This window comes from Leptinotarsa decemlineata, unplaced genomic scaffold (assembly GCF_025532065.1).
Source record: "Leptinotarsa decemlineata unplaced genomic scaffold, Ldec_3_MD MMD2_P_RNA_scaffold_9, whole genome shotgun sequence".
Classification (NCBI taxonomy): domain Eukaryota; kingdom Metazoa; phylum Arthropoda; class Insecta; order Coleoptera; family Chrysomelidae; genus Leptinotarsa; species Leptinotarsa decemlineata.
In genome coordinates, this window is record NW_027412536.1 from 17,330,952 (window position 1) to 17,354,366 (window position 23,415).

Genomic DNA, 23,415 nt, shown 5'->3' on the forward strand with positions numbered 1-23,415 from the left:
TTGAATTCTAATGACAAATCACCAATATTGATAAATTTGGGGAATTCCAAAAAATTGTCAAACACTACAAAGGAGGAAACCGCATCAGTTTCATTGTCTCATGTAGAATTGACAAATTTTATTTTATCTAAGGAATTGAAGGGGGTCGATGTGGTGAGTGTATTTCATATAAATATACAATGCCTATCAAATAAAACTGAAGAAATTGATCTTTTTCTGAACAAATTCAATTTTGATATAATATGTCTATCAGAACATTGGCAAGAAAAAACAAATCTTGAAAGTATCAACATTTCAGGATTCTCTCTGGCAGCAGAATTCTGTAGAATACATAATAGACACGGAGGAGTAGCTATATTTACAAAAAATAATATAAAGTCTAAACCATTACAACTAAAGGATTTGAATGATGAGATAAACTCTGAATTTTGTGGCTTAGAATTATCAAACCAAGTCTTAATAATAACACTTTACAGATCCTGCTTGGGAAATGCTGAAATTTTCTTGGTAAACCTGGAAAATTTATTAAATAAATACGTAAGAGGTAAAAATAAAATCATAATACTGGGTGATTTTAACATTAATTTCAAGTCGAATTCGAATGTCTTATCTGAATTGAAATGCTTACTGAATTCGTTTGGCCTCACTATAATCATATCTGAATTCACCAGGATAACAGCATATTCATCCAGCTGCATTGATAATATATTGACAAATATAGAGGAACAGAACATGACTTCAGGTGTATTGGATCCATGTCTGTCTGACCATATTGGACAATATATAATCTTAAACAAAATCACTGAATGTAAACCCGACATAATTATGAAAAGATCTTTATCTTACTCCTCAATGGAAAAATTCAGAGAATCCCTCAAGAGTATTGATTGGGGTATTTTTGAAAATACAAATTTAGGTATCAACTTTCTAGCAAATTTCCTGTTGATACTTATGCTGATTATGTGGGAGTACACTTTCCATATAAAAAGTATAAAATTGGAGAAAAACCGCCAGTTATATGGTACAATAATTCTTTGAAGGAGAAGAGGGACACACTTTCAATAGTAAAATGTATCTATGATACAAAGAAAAATCATACTGATAAGGTGGCATACAATTCACTTAAGAAAAGCTACAGGAAGGAATTGAAAGAAGCAAAAAGAAATTCATATGGACATTATATCAGTACATCAGAAAACAAATCAAAAGCTAGTTGGCAAATTATAAACTATGAGTTAAATAGGAAAACTAAAAGTAACCCTGAAACTCCAATATGTGAAACCTCTTTCAACGCTCACTTCACAAGTGTTGCTGAAAATATAATAAACCAGTTACCCAATATACCAGACGAATTGATCCAATACAAACATTTTCCTGTGCCATGCAATTCTTTTTTCCTAACGGGAGTCACAAGCTATGAGGTTCTTGATGCAATTAATGCATTAAAAAATTCGAAATCAGTAGATACACATGATTTAAATTGCCATATCATAAGACAAACATCAGATCTAATTCTTGCGCCATTAACATCAATGATCAATTTGATCTTCAGTGAAGGCATTTTTCCAGATAGTTTCAAATTTACCAGAGTTATTCCTATTCATAAAAAGGGAGATATTACAGAAATTGACAATTATAGACCAATATCCATTATTTCCATATTTGCTAAAATCATCGAAATAATTCTGAAAAATAAACTAGTGAAATATTTTGAAAAAAATCAATTTTTGAATAATGCACAGTATGGGTTTCGACAAAATCGCTCTACAACTCTTGCAATTCTTAATATATTGGAAGGCATAGTTGAGGGTCTGGAACAAGGTGTACTCACGGATATTACACTCTGTGACTTGTCGAAGGCCTTTGATTGTGTCTCTCATGAGATACTCATTTTGAAACTCAAATATTACGGTATTAGAGGGGTGGCATTGAAGTTATTCAGTTCATATTTAGAAAATAGAAAACAATGTGTTACTGTTAACCAAAGAAACTCAGACTTTCTACCTATAAAACATGGTGTCCCACAGGGGTCAGTGCTTGGGCCATTCTTATTTGTAATTTATATAAATGACCTATGCAACTTCCTATTACCCAATAAAAGTGTTCTATTCGCCGACGACACTACTTTGATGAGTACCGGTAAAAACCTTATGGAACTCACTTCTTCTTCTTATAACATTGAAAAACGTGCTGAAAATTGGTTTACTGCAAACAAACTCAAGTTGAACGCAAGCAAATCCCAAAAAATAACCTTCTCCTCTAATATGAACTTACAAATGGGAAATACTGTCAAGCTACTCGGAATTGTTATTGATGACAAACTCACATGGTCGAATCACATAGAACAGCTCTGTAACAAATTAGCAAGTACTCTATTTCTCTTGAGGCAGTTAAAAAAAGCAATTCAACCTGATACTCTGAGAATGACATATTTCTCTCTGTTTCATTCGCAGATAAACTATGGAATAATTTTATGGGGAAATGCCACTCGTGCAATAACCATCTTTCGACAACAAAAAAAAGCAGTCAGAATTTTAGCTGGAGTTGGATATAGAGAACATTGTCACCCACACTTTATAAAGTTTGGCATCATGCCTTTACCTTCATTATATATCTACAATGCCTTATTAGAAATACACAGAAATATCAACCAGTTACAAACCCAGTCAGATATACATGACCATAATACTAGGTATGCTAAGTTATTAAAAACTCCAAGGTATAGATTAACCAAATCTCAACATAATTCTCTGAATATCAATCTATATAACTGCTTGCCGGAGAGAATCAAATCACTATCTTTTGATCAGTTCAAAAAAAGCACAAAAAAATATATTCTTGAACACTGCTTTTATTCCACAGACGAGTTTCTCGTCACAACAAAGCAACTGAGTCATGCACTCAACACATCACTTCTCTGAAATATTCCATTCTGTTTACGCTATTTATTTATGCCTCACTTGATTATGTTTGTAACATTTTCAAAATATCATATGTTTTATTGTATAATTTTATTCATTGTGTACTTTATATTGTATCTATTAATATATTGACATGCCATAAATGTATTTATATATGTAGTGTGGTGAAAATATATCTATCTATCTATCTATATAACTTACTAATGGTTGAGGTCAAAAACAATTCTTACTGACACTCCGTCTTTTCACTACATCTCTAGTATCAAGTTAAATGTTATTTCGTTTGCAATTGGTGAATAAATATGTATTACTATATATTGTAGTTATCATTATTACAATTATCATTATTACAATTATATATGCCCTGATACCAGCAAGTCGCTAGTTCTTTATAAGACATAACAGCAAAAACTCTTGTCAAGGTGGAGTCATAAGTTTTCTCTACAACTGAAAGGCGAATGCGTTATTTGAAGAATGACTCCTTGGATTATTTAGGTTACTATTTTAATGTTATTTTCACAATTTTTATATTCGGTTATTGTAAACTTTTTCTATAAATTTGATGTTCATTGTTTCTACTTTTATACATCGTCATGGTCCAAACTGAAGGAGGAGGTCATTTCAGGTAAACAAAGTTCATGTAACATGGTTTCCAATTGCTTATTTTTTTTCGAAAACCCAAGAAATTTTTTAACAGTTTTTACAAGTGAGTAACAGTATTGTTGGTCTTTCATTTAGTTTTCAAAAATTACACGGTTTCTCTAAAATCTGAGAGCAATTATTTACTAAACAATAAATATTTCTAAATAAAATCTCGAAATTTTCATCTCTCCAAACCACCTAAACCGTAGGTTCTGGTGAGGGCCTGCCAAAAAACAAAGATTTAATTTATTACATCTCATGACAACACAGTTGAAATCATCTAACCCCTTTGGAAAAAACTAATACATTTTTTGCTGCCTCAAAATGATTCTACTTCATGCAAAACATTGCAATTCTTATTTTCAGACAGTAATATATTTTTATTTCTACCCTGGAATATTCAATTAGGCTAAAACAATGAAAAATTATCGTTACTTGAGAATACCGTGCTTTCTTTAAAGATTTCTAAATGCTGGCAAATTATATTTTCTTGTACCACGTGTTGAATTCATTCATTTCTGCAATTCTTGTTCATTATCACATTTTCATTCACGGATACCTTTTTTTCTATCAAGAGGGTGCAAATCCGGTGACTGCAGTGGCTAAGAGATTTCCATCCATCTAACTTGATGGGTATTTGTTAAAAACTGCACAAGTTTGAAAGTATTTGACTCTTAACAAGATTTTTTTATTAAATCGTTTTTGCAAAAATTGTAAAAACTATTGTCCGTCTAATTTTCCAAGTAGCTCAAATGGGCCAATCCAAGTTTCATTTATTAAACCAGCCTATAAATCAATATTTAAACCGAACTGAATAAATTAGATCAAATCCGATTCTTCTATGTATTTCTCTGTCTTGTGATAGAATACCTTATATACGCTGGCTGTGGAAAAAATTAAATAATTGTTGGCGTTAAATTTGTGCAATTGTGACTGTAGGTATGCTAGTATTACGATCCGATAAACACTGCATGTGGGATCTTCTCAATTTGAAAAATTACTTGATTGTCAAGTTGTTGGTAACAGGACTCCACAAGTATTTGCAGCTCATGAAATAGGCAGGCAGAAAGCATGCTCGTGAAAGTTTAAACATACTTTCGACTTGATAGTTCTACGAGTGTCAACTACGAACTGACTTAAACAGCTCTAATACGAAGTAGACATCAATTTATCCTCCGGGAATAGGAAATACTAAGAGCAGATGGTTCAAAAATGGATCAAAAATTATTTTATGTTCTGGTGTAGGTGTATATAGTCGCAGTCCCAGATCAGAGATATCAACCTGCCTAAATCAATAAAAATATTATTGAGGAGTCTCGCGGATTTCACTAAAGAAGCTCCAAGAAGATGAATGTCTGGCGATGACCAGGAAAAATCTACGCTGACTGGCCACTGTAAACTAAGGAAACACCTCCATAATATGGGGCTAGTAGACACACCTCTATGCAGGATGTGTGAACAGGAGAGTGTGTTTCTGTCTAAAATCTGTTTGTCGCCCCCATACGAACGACAACTCTCATAAGTTGAGAAACTTGTGCGAGATAAGGACTAACGAGGTCTTCCCTTTTAACGTGTGATTCCTAACACGGTTGCAGAATCATTCCAGCTTCAATCAGATAAATTCAACCGAAAAAAATATCTGGTCGAAGCGGGAATCGAACCCACAGCCTTCCGATTGTGAGTCGGGCGCACTACACCAGCCGATGTAAAGGAGACGTCTCCCAGTGACCTGATGTCCACCTTCCTGAAATGGACAGGATCGACGATGACCTAGGAGGACAACTCCTCGGGAGGATATACCTACAATGGGTCACATGTGGCCTAAGTGATGTGGGCCTACACTCACCCTTCCTACACTACAGATACATATCCAGTTTATTGTATGATTTTCACTTTAAAGGGTTTTATGGTTATTGTATAGCAAAACACGTGTCGCGGTTTTTGTAAAAGTCTTTATAGTGAAAATCATACAATAAACTGTATTGATGAGTTTCAATATGGGTTTTCATCAAGTATGGGCTTGTTCTATTCAATTTCTTGTAATGTGTTAGAAGAATCAGTCGTTAGATTTGCTTAACGTCAACTTATGTTGATTTTGCGGTTTGTCTACATAAAAAGCGACCCATTTCATGATTTTCATTCTTATTAGCGAAATAACTAAATTATTTCATGATTTAACCACTCACTGTATATTCTAGATGTGTTTCTGGAGAGGAGACGATAAATTAACAAATACGACATACAATTCAATTGATATTTATTGTTTCCCAACTTTACATGATATCTCGGTTTGATATGTTTCACAAAAATAGGTTATGTAAGACTACAAAAGGGTATTTATTTTTCTATATGTATATACATTAGATTATTCAAAAATATTAAATGCTACACGATACAAATAACGTTGTTACAAAAAAACTCTAACATACAATTAACTACTGATAACGGTTGATGATGACTAATAAAAATTACGAAATTGGGAAGTCATTAGTGTGAATTATGAATCAATATTTTCGAAATATATGGGTATCTCAAATAAAAATATTTATTTTAGGACATGTCAGTTAATGAATTAAATCACTAAAGTGAAATAATCAGTTAACTAATAACTGTACGATTACGATAGTAATTTAGAAATATATTTAAAAAAATTCAATTATTTTCAACAATGAAATGTTTAAAGATCATTTTCTCTTTTCAAGTAATTTTGAATTCAATTATCTCATCATGACAATACAAACACTTCTCTCAGACATCCGAATTTCAACACCCTTCTCGACGCACGTTTCACTAAAGTGGTATCATCAGAGAGGCGAAGATTTTAATAGTTCTAAATAAAAAAAACCGTGTATTTTTATATATATTCTACAGCAAAGGCTTCGATATATTTTTAGAAATAATTAATTTTTGGGAAAAACTGTGACTTTCAACTTCTCCATCATTATACAGAAAGTGGAAAACTTTTGAAGAAAGGATGGAAGTAATTAAATATATAAAAGGAAAACTCTTTTCAAAGATGTGTAGATCAGGCAAATAAGTTTCTTTCAGATATAAACTGCAACAAAAAAATGAATGAAAGACAACTACTTTCAAATTTGTGAGTTTTATCGTTTTTGATTTAATTTTTCTCATTGATATATTGAGTTACTTTCTTTCTTCCTTCGAAAATTTCGAACTTTTTTTATAAATGGAGAAGTGTAAAGCCAAAAGATTTTATCTCAAAAATCGAAATTGAAAGCGGGACACCTCCCTAAAATTTGCATCTTTTCTCCGATTTCGAAGAACTTTATTTTGAATTGAGCTTAAAAAACTGTACCTTGGGACCAAATATCATTTTCTTTCTATAAAAACCAAGGCCTACTGCGAATATTTTCATAGATCAAAATACAAGAAATCGTATAAGCGATTTTTTTAGGAACAAATTTAAATAACCGTTGGACTGGGCACCCTCCCAAATGGTGGTATACCAAATTTGATAAAAAAAAATTTTTATTAATAATTTTCTGGTGGAATCAACATTCACATTGTATCATTATGGGATGTTAACTGCACACCTCTCAAATTGTTTTCAGATCTTGGTGAGTTGGCCGTGAAACATCGTGCGGATATGCAAAATCGCGCTCTTTTCATTCGGCACTGGAAACAAAAGACTATTGTTGATTATTATTGCTACTGTCAAAAACTGTATTGAAACAGAACCGTCGGATTATGAGAAAAATATTGCGTAAAGCGGTAGGAATAATCATGAGAGAATCAAAAAATTGAACTTGTGCACCTTGTCGGAAATAATGCTCTTTCCGCAAGAGAAGCTACTAGTGAATTTCAGTAACAGTACAGTGAACCGTATAAATTCTGTTTTTAACGATACAGGTCATGTATCGAGGCATATGCTCAAAAACACATCGTGAGAATATAAATGGTGTGCGAATACTGACATATTTTCGAAATAATACTCATTCAAGCTAGCAATCGGCTAGTTGGAACTTAACTATTCCTAGAGAAAATATCAGGAAATGCCTTGTAAAAAATAAAATAAAACCATTCAAGCCAAAAATTGTACACACTCTGGAACCGGGAGATGAAGAAAGAAGGTTAGAATTATGTTTGTGAGCTCAAGGAGAATATTTGAGTGATATACACTTTCACAAAACAATTTTGTTTAGTGATGAATCTACGTTCACTACAAATGGAGTAGTCTCGTCCCAAAATTCTAGGTACTGGTCTGCGGATAATCCTAATTGTGTTATAAACGCAGAAAGGGAATATTTTCATGAAATAAATGTGTGGTGTGGAATAATCCATGATAAGATTAGCGGGCCGTTTTTCTTCGAAAATAATCTGAATGGAAGTATTCATATATAGTCAGTGGGCATACAAATCATCTAAAAGAATAATTCGTTTAGGCCAGTGTCAACTCCCTACACTGTAGCTAGGGCCGCAGCGAAAAGAAAAACCAGGGGGGAGGAGGGAATCCAATTTTTTCTAACCCCACCAGCAAAATATCCCATTTTTCGAAAAAATGAAAGCCGAGGGATTAGTTACTAGTATAATAAATTAATTTTCTTACTTAGTTATTCAAAGATTGGCCGAATGCTTTTGCCGGTTAGGGTATGCACAAACAAAAATAAATTATTCTACTTTGGACCAATATCCTTGATCTTCCACCGTATCCACCATGTATAGGAATATCCAATACAAATGAAATGAAACAACACTTAAATAATATTGTGCTTATTTATTTCTACTATTATTATTTTTTTCTATCTTCACAGCCCGAAATTTCCCAACTTTTCCAAGTCGAAAAAACAGCGAAAAGTTGGGAATTTTGGAAAATTGTCACTTCAAAATTTGTGGACTGTTCTCTTACTTGGGATAAATTAAATTCTTTTGAAGTTTTCAAACAACTCAGAATTTCAAAGTATGGGAGATCCAAGTTATGCATGTTGGAAAATCCCAACCTTCTCCTGGTTCTTTCCCTTTTCTCATTACCTCTCCCTTTCTTTTCTCTCATTTTCATTTTTTATTTGTATTCATTTTTTACTATTATTTTTTTCTATCTTCATGGCCCAAAATATACCAACTTTTTCCCAAGTCGAAAAAGCAATGGACTGACACCTTATCTGACACTGACACTTATCAAAAAACAACTACTCCCCTGGCTAATACCACGAATGGCGTTGGATTGTATCTGACAGGTGTCAGTGCAGGAATCTTTACTGAAGTATGCATATTCTGTTGGCGATACAACTGCCAGAATCGATTTTCAATTATTGAACGGGTACATTTGCAGACCGGTTTCGGGCGATTTGGCACCTCGTCAGTGCAAGGTAGTGGCCATCATCAACATAGAGTCGATGATATTCCATAATCGAATCGAATTGATTTCTGCACTAACATCTGTCAAATATAATCTAATGCCCTTCGTGGTTGATACCACGAAGGGCAACTACTCCCCTGGCTGATGCCAGGGGAGAAGTTGAACGAATTGTTCCTTTAGATGACTTGAATGGAATTATATTTTTAGACTTTATGAGAAATGAGTTTTGGGAGGCAATACATAACCTACCAGTGCAGGATCGCCCGAATTTGAAGTTTCAATTAGTTGTGGAATTGACCGCAGTGGTAGTGCGCCCGACTCACGATCGGAAGGCCGTGGGTTCGATTCCTGCCGCGACCAGATATTTTTCTCGAGAGAATTTATCTGGTTGAAGCTGGGATGATTCTGCAACCGTGTTAGGAATCACACGTTAAAAGGTAAGACCTCGTTAGTCCTTAGCTCGCACACGTTTTTCAACTTCTGAGAGTTGTCGTTCGTATGGGGGCGACAGCTGATTAACGGAAAAACAGATTTTGAAACAGATGGGTCTTCTGTACATAATGCAGTTATTGTAAGAGAATGGCTGAATAATAATTATGGAAATCGATGGAAAGGTTGAAATAGTTCTTATATTGAGTGGCCGCCAAGATTATAGGACCTGACACTGCTAGATTTTATTCTTTGGGTCATAATTTGTCCAAAGATTAATTGATCAGAATGAATATGTTCATTCGTTTATTCAATTTGGCATTTTGTTATCAACGATTACAGGCCTTGGTTTTTGGTCCTTGATATACATGAAATAGCTTTAATAGCGAAACACAGGACGCGGTTCAACCTGGAATTAAAATTATCAGATTGTTAACTGTGAAAACCTTTCACTGTACTCGAATGTTGTTCATTTTGATTAACTTTTCAATGTATTCAAGAATTTTATGTGTTGTATTGATTATATTATAAAGTGTGATTTATAGAGAACATTGACATTTTACAATAAAATTAGAAATTTCGTTATTTACGATGAAGAAATTACCAGTCTAAGTCTAAGATCGACATTTGAAAATTAAAATATCATTTTATAGGATAACATCCAAGTATATCTTTCACCAAAGCAACATTATGAGTTCAGAGGCTTTGAGAAATTTCAATAGTGGCGCGCTTAGAAAGAGAACCTATCCGTGTTTTGCCTGATGATACTAATTAATGTTTTCTTTCATCTTTCAAGTTGTTTTGAGAAGTTGCTTCGACTTTTCTCAGTTTATTGTTGATCTCAAAAATGAAATCGAGATTCATTCTTTATCAAAGTGAGGCAATCTATGCCTGAAATTTTTATTAATGAGGATCTTCATTTACCGGATAACTTTGGCTCTACACGAATGAATTTTTTAGCAGATGAAGAAATTTAAATCACAAATATATTTCGAAATTTTTGATTGTTGGATGGTCTTAGACATCTAGTTATTCAGGTTGATTTGTATTGAAAATAAGATGAGAAAACAAAATTAACCGATTCTTAACGAATTCATCACATTAAAATTCACATATGAACTGGTCACTCGAGTCCCAGTTATCATATTGTAGTTCTCTGCAATTTTCTTTAAGACATTCTTCAAAATTAGGCTACATGTTTAGAGGGAATATCAATCAACTTATTCATAATCAGTCTATTAAAAAAAACAAACCAGTAACTTATGTGAGTGTTTTGAATACAATAAATCATAGTAAATAATCTTATTTAACATTATGAATGAACGATAGTGATGCTAACATACAAAGTCAGTTTAATTCATTGTAATATTTCTCGTGGAAGCTCTTGGCACTTTCTCAGACGAAAATAAAACCAACTCCGTTTTTGCAAGTATTTTTCGAGCATGTCTTATCAGATTCAGAATGAGCTCTGAGCCATTTTCCGTGACAGTGCGGAGCAGAAAGGGCCGACCATCGAGTGACACGTCCTTCAACCCCATGACCTTGACATCTCCATTCTAGGTTTTCGTGGAGGGCTTCCGACTCGCATCTTACGCAGACTCTATCACCTGCAAAAAACCAGTAGGTTTTTATTGCTGAAATACTTCTTTCAATTTGAATTAAAAAAAACAGATAAATTAGTGTTCTCCGTTTGGAGACAAACGTTTTTATTTGATGATTCCTCAACTCTGAAGACAATTGACTGAATTCAGAACAGTATTTAACAGAATCATTGACTTTGAACTTTAATTATAATTATAATAATAAATTGTTTATTGCTTGCCGGTAAAATAATTACAGGACTGTAAAACTTAACCTAAAGAAGACAGTTAAACAAAAGGAGTAGTGTTAGGTTCCACACTCCTTTAAAAAAATTGTAAATAATAAATCATTATTGAAAATTCTACAAATCTTCCATACTTATAATAAGGTACGTATCCATAACCTATGTTAATAATTAATACTTATATTATAAGTATAAGGTTATATTTGTTAACCAGTGATATATTATATCACTGGTTAACAAATATAACCTATAAAGATACATTTTATTCACAAGGTTATATCATTGGTGGGCCAACAATTTTTTTGTTTTTTTTTGAAGAAATTCTAAGACAATGCAAAATCGGGAATATCCAGTAAAGATGCATTTATAGCAATCTGATAAGACAAGGAGGATTTAAATATCTCTTTTTTATGAATTGGAATATCAATAAGATTCTTTCTCTTCAAATTAGGATTATGAACATATGTCCTGTATGTGACTCTCTTGCACAGATATTCAGGCGTATTAGTTTTGAGGATTTTATAAAAAAAACGCGAATGTAGTAAACGACTATTAGACATATTTAACCAACCCATTTCCTTAAGCTTATGTGAAATCTTACCTCTTCTTTTGAGACTGTGAATTAGACGTAGACATGAATTTTGTACCTTTTGGATACGAAAGGCATCAGATTTTCGAGGAAAATGACCATACACTATGTCACAAAGGTTGAAATGAGATAAAACCATCGACATAGATAACATTTTTTTTATTTTTAAATTCATCTCATTTCGATGAAATTGAAAACATCACCACTGATACATATTCGTAATTTATTCCTAGCTTCTATTTTTTGAATTTCATTTCTGAATAAAATGGCGCAAGTTTTCGAAGAATTGATTTTTGGAAAATGTTTTTCCATTAATGTTACGAGTCGCGATAAGTCTGCATTAATTATAACATTATCTTTTTCAATTTGGGCCACACTGAAAGAAAAATACACTTGAGTATTATCAGCATATAAATGATAATTACAATGGGAAATATGATGATAAAAGTATATAAAAGAGGATCAAGAATGCTACCTTGTGGTACTCCTCATTGAATCGTTAGACTATCTGAAATTTCACCATCAATCTTTACATGTTGTTGACGATCTGTTAAATACAATTTGAGGAGTTCCACTGAAGTCCTGCTGAATATTGATAATAGTATCTCATAGTTGATCGTACAAAGGCACGGGAATAATCTATCATAATGAGAACGCGAATTTTAGTGTCGTCTAGCGTCTTTACTATATCATCAGTAACAGCACTCTAGGCCGACGAATAACTGTTTCCGCTTCTGAAGCCAGACTGATGTTCAGGAAGTAGTTATCGGTTTGAAACATAGGTGCGGTTTTTTTTAATAATTTTTTTCTATAATTTTAAACAGAGTTGGAAGAATACTTATACGTCTCAACTGGCTGAAAAATGATTTGACTGTTCATATTATCATGAGCAAAGGCTTTTGTTTTGATGTTTTTAACAAATTGCATCTTCAGTATGTTTGAAGAAAAATTGTTCCGATTTATTCATCTCACTATTAATATAATAATTCAATATATCATTATCAGATAATCGATTATTTCCGAGTCCATTGATTAAAAAAATGTTATATTCTTCAGGATATTTCAATGACTCCGGTATTACATTATGTTACGTGTACGAGTGATTATCCAGTGAAATTGATAGTATTGTCTATGGGATTTTTTTATAGTGATGCAGCAATACAAATACACAACTTGAAAGCAGTAATATTGGTATACTTCAATAACTTCACCCACTACCGTTGTCGTTTGGACTACCAACGGCACAGCGTGGTTATAAAAGTAGAATGGGACTGACAGATAATTTTCGATTTTCACTGCATTCATTATCCCCTCTAGAATGATTTCGAACGATAGATAGACACGCTTTTCGTCGACCACTAGTTTAGCATAAGTTCATTTACTTCTTTATGGACCTTTCTTGGGTATTCTCACCTTCTACTCAACTTTAAAAAAAAACGTCCGACGAAGATGGATGTTAGATGTTATGTATAAACAAAACCTATTTTCAATATGGAGATATCAACAAGAATTCGACATGGCTATGGGTTTCCCTTTCTCTCTTATCTTAAGTAACATTTATATGGAACGTTTTGCAAAATCTTCTGGTGAGACTCACCAGTAAGGTCCCAAAGTTTGGTGGAGATATGTTGACGATATCTTTGCTGTTTGGAATGGAAACCATGATAATCTTAATAAGTTATTAAATTATATCAACGAACAGGAACCGACAATAAAGTTCACAGTAGAGATTGAACAAGATGGTCAAACCCCTTTCCTTGATGTAATGTTGGAGAGGTCGTCATATCAATTTGACACAAATGTTTATCGGAAGAAAACACATACTAATAGATATCTCTACTACACATCAAATCATCATGCGAGTGTTGAAAAAGGTATAATAAATTGTCTTTATAAAAGGGAAAAAACGATATGCAATTCAACAAAATTTTAATGACAAAATACCATTAATAAATTTGTGATGCACAGTTCGGAACTTTTGGTGTAGTAATGAATATTAGTGGAGTGTTCTCCCAACACCAAGGCAATATTTTAACACCTTGACACGTGTTCCGATCACCAAGTGATCATATTCTACAGGAAAATTAGACTAAAATGTACATACAATGTTATCCTTATTTATACCATAGATAGATACCCGCGTTTTAATCGTCTTCAATTAATTTTATGTTGACTTATCTACTAGTCTTTAATTAATTTTAGAATATGTCCTTATGTAATAGTCGGGTAAATCTGATAATTAAACTATTATTTCAACAAGCTATATAGTATACTATGAGGTATTGGTCCACCATCGTTATTCACAATATTATTATGATTACTTATTTCTATACTCTCGTAGACATCTGGATGCCTGTTGTTGTTAACTTGTCTTACTAATCTTAATATGATGTGCGACTGCTTATTTTTCAGGTCTTCCATATTTTGAGTGTGTTAAGTTAAGTGAGTTAAAAATTACCTATTCCTTGCAACTCTCTGGTCAAGGACTCCTTATTTTACAATGGTGTGAAGATGTATAACCATCTGCCGAGTTACACTAAAGAGATACATATTGATACCAATCAGTACAGAAAAATGATTAAAGAAATTTTGAGTAGTAGACCCTATTACAGTTTGACTGAGTTATATACCGATCATTTTTAACTTAGTATGTTTTATGTTTATGTATGTTTCATGTATAAGTTTACATTATATTTTATCTATATTTTTATATTCATATGACATTTATGCATTCTTTTATATTTATTAACTAACTTGGTCAACAAGATTTTTTCTTTGGACAATAAAGTATATATTATTAGAAGTGTTCCTTATATCTTATTTTGATAGATCTTTTAGTCTGTCCATAATATTTTGCATCGCAGTCCTTACATTTGATTTCGTAAATTCCAGACTTTTCCGAATTCTCGACTTCGAAAGGCTCTGTAGGGTATGACCTGTTTTAAATACCACCTTCATATCTAGTTGCTCGAAAATCTTTCCAAAGTTGTTCGTGTATTGGTTTTATGGAACTGAGATATATTCATCTCGGTTTTCGTCGTTTCTAAAAGTCGAGATTCAGTTTCATTCTCAACTTAAACTTTTCTTCCTTATATATAATATCATCAAGGATCCATTTCGAAATGGACCTTGTTTTCTGTTATACAATGTTCTGTTCTGTCAGGGATGTCATGATTAACGCTTGATTATGATCTTCATTAACAGGATATTTACTGAGTCAGTCTGAATTCCTTTCTCTTGAATCACATTGCCAAAGGAATTTTATTTGCTTCTAAAATATCGAATTTATGTGTGATGTGTGATGTGATTTTTGTTGATCTTGCAGTGCTAAAACTAGTGGGGGAGGACTATTTTTTCCTCCTTTGCTGTTGACTGGAATGACTATTATCAAAGGTTAGATTTTGTACGTGACAAAAATTTTCCAAGGTTTTCCAAGGTAGCAGCTATACTTGAATCTATTATTAGGATGCACTATGGATGGTAGAGGTAAGGAGAACCGTCTCATATGGGAGAAAGCCTGAAAAGGTGTCCAACTTTCAACAGTAAATAACAGTTCAAAACCCCCCAGAATGGCGCGAAGTCCATACTAATTTCGTCAATATAACCTAAAATTATCACTGTGGTAAAACGTGGACACATCGATTGAATACGGATAGGATTGGAACAAGAAAAATGAATGGACAACCGCCCACTAGCCGGCACAGCCAAGAGCGTCCGCCGCCGGAAAGGATTCCAGTTCTCCGATCCTGACCGGCAAATACCGGAACGTGCTGTGACGGACTGGCCAAGGGAGCGTGTCGCCGGCTAGCGCCTGCCAGCATCAACTTGTCCAAACGTGCCTTGGAAGTTTCTGTCTTTTTGCTATTTCATCAGTGTCAGACGATACCAATGAAAATGGACGAGAAAAATTGACCTGATTGTTAAGGCAGGCTCTAGAATATCCAGAACTTCTGAAAATTTGCCTGGAGTCATTCGAAATAGTGGAAAAATTTCTCCTCGTCTTCTTTCAGATCATTGAAAAGATAATGAAACTCTCTCAGATTTGCCCTCTTTTGATTAATGGGATGGACCCACAACATTTTTTTTTGTGATTATTTTCTTCTACATTCAATAATGCGGCCACTATAATGACGAATTCTTCGTCAGAACTGCTAGTGATAAACATGTTTCTGTCACCGCGATGTCAACTGAAATGAGCCTTTTTCCCGAAATACGAAAAATCACTCACTAGTAGCGCTAGTAGTTCGGTAGGGACAAACACTGCCTAATTCTCATATAAGATGTTCCTGGAGCAAAACTAAAATTTGCAACTGTAAGGGATAACGATGTTGTAACATTAAAACGTTAGCTTGCATGTCGTAATTTAAAAGTAACTGAAAAAAAAGTGAATTAATAGACAGGTTAGTATACAGACTATAGTAAAATAGTAGCGATATATTCAAACTGTAATAAAATAAATTTAAAATAATTATGAATTTCAGATTTAATTCCGAGTGAAATATGAATCAAATATAGATGGTAATGAAATAAATTTAATCAAAATATAATAAATGAACATAATTTAATTAACGATTGAGGTTATATCTCATTCTCATCAATGGTGGTTATCTATTAAAAATTTACTATTCATTTTATGTTTAGAGCATACATATGAATATTTATTAATTTTTTGCACTGTTAAATCCACTCTCATCGAAGCATGTATCCATTTCTCACATCTAACCTCATTAATATGATTTTATAAATGGTATAAAAAACACGTTTTCTTCCAGATATCGATTATCCGACGTACAATTCGCAAAACAGCAATGCTTTGTTGGCATTATACTAGCACAAGATAACTTTTATATCAGATTTATATTTTTAATTAATGAATTAATATTACGTAAATAACACTGTTTTACATGTGAATAGTTTTATGTTTGTCCCTACTACTAGTGCTACCTCTCGTGACACGTTCGCTGTACTATTCTCAGGAAAAAGGCTCATTCCCTTGAAATCGAATAAACAGCACCTTCTGTCTTCAGTCCGAGAATACCTGTGACGGTAGGTATTCTCGGCTTCAGTATGCTGGTTGTAGCTGGACAACTGGGCGATGCTACCACAGTGTCGTGCCGTGCCGGAAAAGTAGGCGACAAAATTTATAGTTATCTCCACATATTAAAACTAATTCTGCCTTCTCGGCTAACGTTAACTGTCTTGAAGGAAGTATACACTCGATAATCGAACAATAATTATTCAAGAATGAGCAGTTAATGTCACCAAACTGTAATACTGTTTTCTTTCAACCCCCATTTTTTTGTGCCAAGGGTATCTGCAATAGTTACAATAGGATTTAATGTTTGTCGATTAATTTGTACAGCTTTTTCATAAACATTTCAGATACAAAATGTTCACATTAAATGAAAGTTTTTGATTATGCATATTATCATTAATGATGTTTTACCTTGTTAAAAGTATGGTTTGCGGAAAAGTTGAACTGACTATATCGTTGCAACAAACATGAAGTTTGTGATTCCCCAAAAAATTAAAAATCCAAGTTAATTCCACAAATATTCTTGAATTTGAACAAAGTTAATGCTCAACTGTTTTTGTTGTGAGAACTTCATGAAAGTGTTGAGGGTGATTAAAAAATATACAAATTGGGAAATAGTTAATGAAAAAAATGATTTGGAGGCCATGTTTTGGTATATAGGTATTACTTTCAATTGTAAACAACTTTTCTCAATAACATTTTGCTGAATTCTCTGGAACGAGGTACTTCTATAAATTTTTATATTTTTTGACCTATCCTATATGTTGATTGACTTGCAACTATTCCAAGTGTACCTAAAATAATTATCGAATAAGAACCAACTTTTGGCAATATTTGTATTTTTGTTGTGCAGTTAATTAAATAAATTCCCATATGTTGCACACCTAAATGACCACCTTGTATATGAAGTTTCGCCCTTGAGCATACCATCATCCGGAAAAGATACAAAAAGCACAAGCAACTATGATAGTCTGAGACATAGAAGAAAGGTTGGGGACTAATCCCTTTTCTATGGATACTTTATTTTCAGTTAGCCTACTTTGTTCCAACAAAAAGCGGTGTACACATTTTTAGAACTTTTCATTTAGGAAATGATGTAATTGTGGAATACATTTCCCTAGACCGTATTTCCATATTGTTAAAATCTACATGATTCAACGTAAATCTTCACTTTCGCATAGGAAATGTCTCGTTTTTATGCATCTCCATGAAAAATAAAAGAATATCGCCTTAACGAAGTATTAAATAATTTGCTATGAATAATATAACTCTTGTTCACATACTATTTTTTGAATAAGTAACGATTTATTTGTTAAAAAAAAATGAATCTTGATATTTCCAACAAACCTTCTTTTAGTGTTTTGAAATTTTCCTCTTTCCTGCAGGCTTTTGATGCTTTGAGAACTTCAAATTCCACACAGTATCTGAAAAAGAAATTTAATGTTAGATACTGGACTTATTTTGATGTAGAAGAAACTCTTCCTAAGATACTATTTCAAACTTATTTTTTTCATATCATCTATTCAATCGTGGTCATATTGGTCAAAATTACGATCAACCTGTCGTTAACTGTGGGTAACATGGAAATTCCAAAATAGATTATTTACTAACATCAGTCTTAGTGTGGAAAAGCATTTGTTTAAACATTGATTGCAGAATGAAGCAAAGTCAAAATAAAAACTCAGATAATTTGAATATTGTATCATACGAATGTGGACATTATTGACAGAAAAAAAACGTGTCACCTTTGTTTAGGATTGCATACAAAACTCATCGAAACCACCCAATTCATGGCAAAATTGCTAAAATGTACAAGAAAACTTTGATAACGTACGCAAACACCGTAGTTTTGATAACTTTCAAAGCGGAAATAGTAGTTAGGTAGGTAGGTAGGTAAGTAGGTAGGTAGGTTCTATTCGACCCTCCCCCGCAACCCATAAGGGTTTATTGTGGTTCACACCTATTCACACTCGGCCAAATAAACCCAGCTTCTTAACGAAGCCGATTAGTTTGTATGGTGAATGGTCTTTCAGGTCAGATGGTGAGAGTGCGGATCTGCCGAACTCAAAGAACCTGATTCGGTCCCCAGCGGGACAGGCACAAAGTATATGCTCTGCAGTTTCATCATTTTCCAGACAGAGGCGACACACACTGTCTACCGACAGACCAAGTCTCTGCATGTGATGATTCAAATGACATCGTAGTTCATCCCTACTGTAGTCCAACAACTGTTTGGAATCAAGCTTCGAAGGGTGAATAAACGCCTTGGAGTGAGCCAATCCTGGAAGATTCTGCCAGAAGTCCATAAATCTTCTTGCCATCCAGGTGTTAAGTGTTTGTTTGGCAAAGCCCAAAGCGATGCCAATGACAGGTTCTGGTCCGCTTGAAATACAGTCGCATAAGTTCCTAGGCAGGTAGATACCTCTGTCCTGGGTTTACGACTGAAAACACCTGCACCAGAACCGGAAGGTGTTTTTGATCCATCTGTGAACCAACAACTATCCGCTCTTAATATTTCCTTCTCCCGCAGGATCCAGTCCTCTCTACTCTGGAATAGTACTTTATAAGGCAGTTCGTAGTTGACAGTTGGAGGCATAAAGTCAGAGGTCATTTCCAGAATGCTGTGACTTCCAATGTCAACCAACAGTCTGTTGCACTCTGCATTGAATTGATTTGTGCAATTGGCAATGTGCACAAGTCTGTATGCAGTCCATCTAGCCTCTCTTTCCAGAAAAATGTGGAGAGGAGGTAGATCTAGAAGGACCACCATGGCCGCTGAGGGTGTGGTACTGATGGCACCACTGATAGCCAGACAAGCCTGTCTCTGTAAGCCAGAGAGCTTCGCTTGGGCCGTTTTCTGTAAGGCCTTCGGCCACCAAGTAATTGCACCATACATGATCATTGGTCTGACAATCATCACATAAATCCAATGGATTTGTTTGGGACCTAAACCCCCCAAGTTTCACCACAAATCCTTCGACATGTCCATAGAGACAGTCTGGCTTTGTGTAAAACTTTTTCCAAGTGAGCGGTCCAGGTGAGTCTTTTATCAAGGACAATGGAATGACCACACCATTGAGGAAAAGTGGTGTTAGATCGTCCAATTTCCTTCTCTTGGGTGAAGGGGATTAACACAGTTTTGCTGGGGTTGACAGACATCTGCTCCCTCAGGCACCAACTGTGAACAACGTCCAACGCGCTTTGGAGGATATTATAAGCTACCCTTCCCGACGTGGACCTTGCCAGGATGACAAGGTCATCTGCATAAGCTTGCAGATCAACTTTTCTTCTGTCGAGGGCATCAAGCAGACTATCTACCAGGAGCGACCACAGAAGGGGAGATAGTACCCCACCTTGAGGGCAGCCCCTGGTGACCCTGAACCTGATAGCCTCGCCTTGAAGATTCGTAGTTGCAGTTCTGTTTACTAGCATGGCGTAGATCCAGCCAGTTATGGTCGATTGTATACCCTTTCTAGCCAGAGAAAATTCTATAGATTTAGGTAGTGCATTGTCAAATGCTCCTTCAATATCAAGAAATACAGCAACCGCAATCTCCTTGTTGTCAAGGGATTGGGAGATTTTCTCAACGAGGTTGTTTAATGCTGTGGGGATGCATATAATGCTACCCTCCTGATATGTCCGTTCAGTATCCTCTCAAGTCCTTTCAGCAGGAACGATGTGAGGCTGATTGGTCGAACCGATTTGGGGTGTGGGTGTCTCCAGCTCACTTCAGGTATATATATACCACCCGAAAATAGGAGTAAAATCTTTTATTTAAATAAATTGGAGAAAAAATTTTATTTCGACAGTAAACCCATATTTATATCAAACAAACGTAATGAGAATATAATTTTTTTCAATAGTTATTTGTTATGAATATGCGGGGTGCGTGTTACGTCGAGCTCCATTAGGTTTGTGATGAACAAGTGGAGGAGTCATCTGATAAATTTCATTAGTTCGGACTTCCATTGTCTAATATGATATAAATTGTTTTTAAATCCCTGAAAGAATCTGTAAAAATTTTTTAAAAGGATTAGCTGAAAAATAACAATTATATTGAGTAAAAAAAACTGAAATTACAATGATTTTTTAATTTCAGTTTTTTTCTCAATATAATTGTTATTTTTCAAATTAATCCTTTTAATGAGAGTAGGTATTGGTGTATGATTCAATTTGGACTTTTATAAATCTGCTGCATTCATTTTCATTCTCATGTGATATAAGTAATATGTTGTTGTAATTTATAAGTAATATAGCTACGAGAGTTCTATGACAATACTTATAGAAAAACACGTGTAAATTTGAGCAGGTCCATTCTGGCGTTTTTTCGACCTCAGGCCCAATTCACACGGAAATGACAAAAGTCCGCTCCTCGACTCTGCCAGACGTCCATTCTGTGTGGATTGGGCCGTAAACTTCTTCACTTTTGCCTATTCTCACCTTTCATCATCCCGAGAACTTTCTCATTCACCAAAGGAACATTTAATTGATTGTTGGAAGGATAATCCGAAGTATCGAAGAATTTCTAACAATTTCGACGTATGATTTCATAAGGATTGCGGTTGCATAATTCATAAATCAGACTATCTTAGACTTAGCAATTACTACCATATACAATTTTCATTATGGTTATATGCGCCATCGATTCGGAGATAATTGTGTTATTCTCTACACCGACACAGATAGCCTGATTTATGAAATATGTAATCAGGATCCTTATGAAATCATTTGTCAAGATTGTTACAAATTCTTCGGTGCTTCCTTTGGTGAATAAGAAAGTTCTCGGGATGATGAAAAATGAGAATAGACAAAACGAGGCTCTAAAATAAGGCCCAATTCATACAGAATGGATATCTGGCAGAGACGAGGCGCGGACCTTTGTCATTTCCGTGTGAACTGGACCTGATGTCTAAAAAACACGTGTTTTTTCCATAAGGATTGTCATAGAACTCTCCTAGCTATATTACTTTTATACTTTCTTTAGAAATAACTGCTCCTCAGGGGGATACGAACGTATCAGAATATAAAATCTATTCATCAATTGTTCTGAAAACAAAAATATATACGTTGCAAGATTTAACAACACGTTATTTCCATTAAATTTCGTTAAACTCAAATTGAATCCTGTTAAGCACTCGCAACACAATTTGCGCCTGAACATGGAACATTATAACTCGTCGTTCTATTTTCACAAAGTTATGCGTTAATTGACGCAAAATTCGTTTATGAATCTTTTATTACATCAATTTTTCCGGAAACAATTTATCTAAATGAGTCCATTTTACTTTATTACGACTACCTACATCGGAAATGTTATACTCAGATATTATTTGAGAGTGTTTCGAAAAAATTGTAGTCATGAGATATTCTGGATGAAGTTGGATGTACTTTTGTTTCCATTAGGTATGTTATTTGACTTGTTATTATGAATGAAAACTCGAGGAAGGCTGTTCAAGGTCACAAATATTTCATTGAGAAACAAAATAGTGTTTTGTGTTTTTGTGCAGAAATATGTTTTTCGTGATATTGTTTACAACTGATTCTTCTTCCTTATAGGTAGATGACTTTTGGATTTACGATGTTTGAATATTTTGTAGACAAGAACTACTTTTTTATTCTTGAAATGTTTTGTTAAATTTGAAATTGTTGGATAACAATATCATCCAATTAGAAGACGTTATGTTTTCTGATGAGTGAACTTTATCGGTCATGCTAATCGGCAAAATTGCCGCTACTGGTCAACCCTCAAAAGGTTAATGTTTGGGCAGGGATTGTAGGAAACCATATCATTGGTCCCTTTTTCAATGAGGGCAACTTGAATGGCGATAATTATTTGGCACTACTTCAAAATGATCTCATTCCAAGTTTAGCGAATTTATATCCTGATCCAGAAAACCCTCAAAATTCAGTGAATACGATATGGTTTCAGGAGGATGAAGCACCACCACATTATCAAGTTAATGTCCAGCAATACCTCAATAAAACATTTCCCAATCGGTGGTCGGGAGGCGAGGATCGATTGAATGGCCAGCGCGATCACCTGATCTTTCATCATTAGATTTTTTTCATGGGAATATATAAAGAGCAATATGTATAAAACTGAACCTTCAGATTTGAATAACTTAAAAGAACGAATAACGCTTGCGATTAGGTCGGTCACCCTCCTGATATGTTAAATAATATTAGAAGACATATTTATTTGAGATTAGGATATTGTCAAGACGTTCGCGGTGAACATTTTGAACATTTACCTCGTTCACATCTGTAGTTCTTTTTCGTATTCTACATTTCATTACGTTTTATTTTATAGAATTTCGGTAACCACATGATTTTAATTTATTTTATTTCAATTGTTGCAATAAACTTGAAAGTGATAACATTTTTGAATAGAGAAAAAAGAGACCTCTCAAACGATATATCACTAATCTATACCATTTGAAAAAATTGGGGGTTATACCTGTCATTCGAAGGGGGTTAAAGGTAGAGGTGGCATTTTCACGTTGAAGAACGTCAAATTATAATTCATATTTGACGTGTTTCGGGATTTTGTTAAAACGTGTACAGTAACCGAAATAATGAATTTATTCCATTTGGCTTTTCAATACTGTATGTGGCCCGTATCGCCTTTTTTCATAATCATAATTTAATGGCCTGAAT

General features: G+C 34.1%; 1 protein-coding gene across 2 annotated transcripts in view; it reads right to left on the minus strand.

Annotated features, from left to right (window-relative positions):
- Window positions 1-5,803: 5,803 nt before the first annotated feature.
- vex (somatomedin-B and thrombospondin type-1 domain-containing protein) overlaps window positions 5,804-23,415 on the minus strand; it is a 529,487-nt gene continuing 511,875 nt past the window's right edge. For both annotated transcript variants that reach the window (XM_074170757.1, XM_074170756.1), the window contains 2 exons: window positions 18,106-18,182; window positions 5,804-10,916 (listed from right to left, as the gene is read on the minus strand). In XM_074170757.1, the coding sequence (XP_074026858.1) occupies window positions 10,705-10,916; window positions 18,106-18,182 (289 nt within the window). In that variant the 3' untranslated portion in view covers window positions 5,804-10,704. The remainder of the gene's footprint in view (window positions 10,917-18,105; window positions 18,183-23,415) is intronic.